Genomic DNA, 4,119 nt, shown 5'->3' with positions numbered 1-4,119 from the left:
GTTCATCGGGTTTACCCTGACACTGCTGACTCTCGAGGCCACGCCCACCAACGGCCACGCACCCTATTTCCTCCAACCGTCCGGCGAGCACGCACTGTTCACGCGCTCCCTGCCCTCCCATTGGCTGAATCTCAGCACACACTCAATTGTGATTGGTCGAGTGTTGCCACCCGCCGGTGAGTGTTGTGAGTTTTGTTTTTCTTTTTTTTTCTCCCTCCTCCCCATGTTTTACACACACAGCTGAGAGTAGAGGGATCCAGTCAGAGAAAAAAACCGACCTCAACCCTACCCCAGCTCAGGCAGCAGCACTGGCAACCGCCGTCTCTTTGTTCTGCACTGCCTTTGACAACAAAAAGTGATATTTAGATATTTTATTCCTCAATGCCATCGCGAAAATTTACAGAGATGGACTCCAACGGGGTAAGACATATTTTTTATTTTCATTAAACTGTTCGCTACTTTAGTTTAGGAGCGACATTCATGTTTGCTGTCCAATAACAATCACTTGTTTACTTGTTTACTGAGGGTTTTTATTTTTTTTAAGTAACGTTCCTCAAGTCATCAGCTGAATTTAACATATATTGATATTTTGTGTCACGTCAGCGTCCAAGTGATGTCAAATCAGCTATATTAAAATCAGAATGTAGTTAAACATTTGTTTAATTACACATTCGTTTAGCAATTGTGTTTGTTATTCGGCCTTTAAAAAGGTAATTCCCTGTGTATCTATACTAATCTAGAATAAAATATAATTTAAACATGTCTGGAGAACCTGTCAGTGCCGACAAATTGTTTAATCCGTCTGTGTTTCCGTAGAGGAGCAGCAATATGGTTTGCGTACTGTTAAAATGTTTTATAAAGTTGTAACGTAATAAGCCCACTTCCTGATGCAAACCGCTTTATGGGGATTTCACATGGCTCATCTCGGCAGCACGTCACAGTTTGGTCTATATTTGGCAATGGGAGGTGTCCTGGCTGTGAGCCAGAGGCAGTGCATGCTGGGCTGGGGTGTAGTCACCAACACCCCCTCTCACTTATTGGCAGTATTGTGTAGTTTGGCTGGGAACTTTAGATTGAGGAACAGTGACAGAGCAGATCATAACTGTGTTTTTCCTTCCCCCTCTCCACTCTCCGCCATTCTGGTTAATAAAATAAAAAGCCTCAATTTTGTTTGCATTTATGCCGTAATCAGATCTGAGTCCGAACTGAATCAACACAGTCGGAAATAACCCAATGATGTGGCAATAATGAAATACTTTTATTTTGTTTTCTTCAGACTGAGTACATGGATCATTGTGGGTCCTACGCAAAGAGACGGAGGCACGATAGTGAACAGTCTGTCTGTAGTGGGACGTCTGGCCTGGAGTACACGGACCTGGAGGCAGCTGAAGCCCTGGTCTGCATGAGTTCTTGGGGCCAGAGCCACTTCCTCGGCAGCAACAGGCCGAACCCCTGCAAGCCCAGACCTCTCACCCCGGCCTCGGACTCCTGTGACTCCCTCTTGCCGCCAGAACTTCCAGAGCCCCCGAAGGACTTTGTGTCCCTCTCTTCTCTGGTAAGTGACTTATCATGGGGGTCAAACCATTGAATAATATGTATATCAGCTACTGCAACAAGCCGGTACTGAAATCACACAGAGCTGTGAAACCACTGAGATTACTGATGTTTGATTAGTAAACATCCCTGAGAGTCAAGGTTTACATTAAACCCCATTGCCTTTTGATGTGAGTAAGATAAGTGGAACCATGGTTTATGACTTCAGACTGGGGAAAGGCAAGAAAAGCCTTGATACAGTAAGGTGGTCTGACCTTCAGACACTCCCTCCACTTTGAAACAGGGTCATAAAAATCCCAGTTTATGGCTCAAAGTGATCATTATTATCTGTGTGTAGCTGCTTACCACCTGTAATACTTATGCAAACTCGCTCCTCTCTAAAACTAGAGACAAATACTGTGTTGTTACAGTGGTGTTGGGATACACGGGTTGATTCCTCTCCCTTCTCCTTCCAGTGTATGACTCCTCCTCACAGCCCCAGCTTTGTCGAGACCTCAACGCTCCAGTCTGGCTCTGTACTGGCTGTGTCTACACAACACTGTGGATCCGGGCTTCATCAACCTGTCCTGGCACCCGTCACTGAAAAGACCCCCCCTTCCTCCCCCTTTTCCCGTCTGCCACAGCCCTGCAGAGCCATGGCGACCAGCGTCATCCGCCACACCGCAGACAGCACCCCCTGCCAACACCACATTCCAGTGGCCCCCAATCCAGAGAAAACTAGAGACACAGTAATGGCTGCAGTGGTCTACCAGCAGCAGCAACAGCAGCAGCGCTTTACAAAGACTGAGCAGATAAGCACACCTCCATCTCCTCCTACTGCTCTTACACCCACATTGTTCGCCTCAATAACAGAGCAGCAAGCCAGTCCCTCAAAACCCTGTTTTGACAGTTTCTCCACCTCCACTCATGTCAGTACCCAACTGCAGAACAGCCCACCCACTGCTCCCGCAACCCTGTCCCCACATTCAGTCACCAGCTCTCAAATCATCTGCCAGATGTTCCCTGTCAGCAGCCAATCAGGTATAATCTCAGCCTTCATACCAGGCACTGTTCAGACATCAAATGCTGGGATTCGGACCGCCACCACGTCCATCCTCCCCCATCCCGCCTCAGCTAACTCCTGCCCTGTACAGCAGTCCCTCATCGTGGGCTCAGCGGTGCCCCAGGGCACGGTGATGCTGGTCCTCCCTCAGTCCTCCATCTCTCAGGCCCCTCACTGTCCTCAGACTGTCATGACGCTGGGCAACACAAAGCTGCTACCTCTGGCCCCGGCCCCTGTGTACCTGCCAGCGGGGCCCAGTGGCGGTACAACAGCCACAAAGATGGACTTTTCCCGCAGGAGAAACTACGTCTGCAACTTCCCAGGCTGCAGGAAGACGTATTTCAAGAGCTCACACCTCAAGGCTCACCTAAGAACACACACAGGTGAGCGTTCAGTCATATATCTATATATCTATCTATATATATAGATAGATATACATAGATATAGATAGATAGATATAGAAGTGTTTAATGGATACTCATGAGGATGTGGAACAAGCTGACCACAGATGACTGTTGCATCCTGTTTGTTAAACATTCATTGGCCTTGTTCTTCTTGATGGGAAGAGAGTGAGCTCATTGTTATATCTCACACGCGTCCTGGTGTCGTGTAAAGTTTTTTTTTTTTTATGACTGCAGTGTGACTCACTTGCTGACTCCTTACTTTTCCTGTTTGTGTCCGTGTTTCCCTCTCGTAGGTGAGAAGCCTTTCAGCTGCAGCTGGGAAGGCTGCGATAAGAGGTTTGCCCGCTCCGACGAGCTCTCCCGCCACCGACGAACTCACACCGGCGAGAAAAAATTTGTGTGTCCCGTGTGCGACCGGCGATTCATGCGCAGTGATCACCTCACCAAACACGCCCGACGTCACATGACCACAAAGAAAATTCCCTCCTGGCAGGCTGATGTTCGAAGCCTGAACAAAATGGTCGCCGGCAAAACACCTCCCTCAAAACCTGGCCTTGCCACGCTAAGCATGCTGGTGCCTGCCGGCTCCAAGTAGACAATGAACACTGCCATCGTACCTACTCCCAAGATACAACAGGGAGCAGCCAAGCACACAAGGCTGCTGCTATTTTACTCATGGGAATGAAAAAGAAAACATGCACTGGACTCTTTTTTTCCTCTCTCCTGCTCATTTGTACATGTATTTTTCTCTAAAGGATTCTTCTGTTTACTTTGATATAAATGATAAGATGTATGCACTCTTGCCAAAGCCTTTGTATGAAGTTTGTCTTATACATTTCACCTGCTTCACCCCTCCTCCAATACTTTTGATCAACAGTATCAACACAAACACAAGTGTATTGATACTGATATATATATATATATATGTGTCTATGTGAATGTATTGTTTGTTGTACTATGAAATGCATTTATTTGTCATATTTGGGAAAATGTTAACATGAAAAAACATGTAAATATGAATATTAATCATCAGTACTATGATTATAACTTGATTATATCTCCCTGTCTAACTTTTCATATTATTTAATACATATTTGTAATAAACAAAAGATTAAATTA

General features: G+C 46.2%; 1 protein-coding gene across 1 annotated transcript; it reads left to right on the top strand.

The window, feature by feature from the left end:
* Positions 1-235: 235 nt before the first annotated feature.
* Positions 236-4,119, top strand: LOC127354646 (Krueppel-like factor 11). The gene is made up of 4 exons (XM_051384690.1): positions 236-420; positions 1,277-1,555; positions 2,010-2,979; positions 3,294-4,119. Exons 1-4 carry the CDS (start codon positions 382-384, stop codon positions 3,593-3,595), a joined length of 1,590 nt encoding a protein of 529 aa, XP_051240650.1. The 5' UTR covers positions 236-381; the 3' UTR covers positions 3,596-4,119.

Source organism: Dicentrarchus labrax, unplaced genomic scaffold (assembly GCF_905237075.1).
Source record: "Dicentrarchus labrax unplaced genomic scaffold, dlabrax2021, whole genome shotgun sequence".
NCBI lineage: Eukaryota > Metazoa > Chordata > Actinopteri > Moronidae > Dicentrarchus > Dicentrarchus labrax.
The sequence above is the reverse complement of the archived record's forward strand: the minus strand, read 5'-3'. Positions and strand labels throughout refer to the sequence as shown.

Excerpts from the sequence above, each read along its gene's own strand:
- LOC127354646 (XM_051384690.1), top strand. The coding sequence starts at position 382 with ATGCCATCGCGAAAATTTACAGAGATGGACTCCAACGGG. Across the intron at positions 1,556-2,009 it reads TTGTGTCCCTCTCTTCTCTG|TGTATGACTCCTCCTCACAG; the intron begins GTAAGTGACTTA and ends TTCTCCTTCCAG. Across the intron at positions 2,980-3,293 it reads TCACCTAAGAACACACACAG|GTGAGAAGCCTTTCAGCTGC; the intron begins GTGAGCGTTCAG and ends TCCCTCTCGTAG.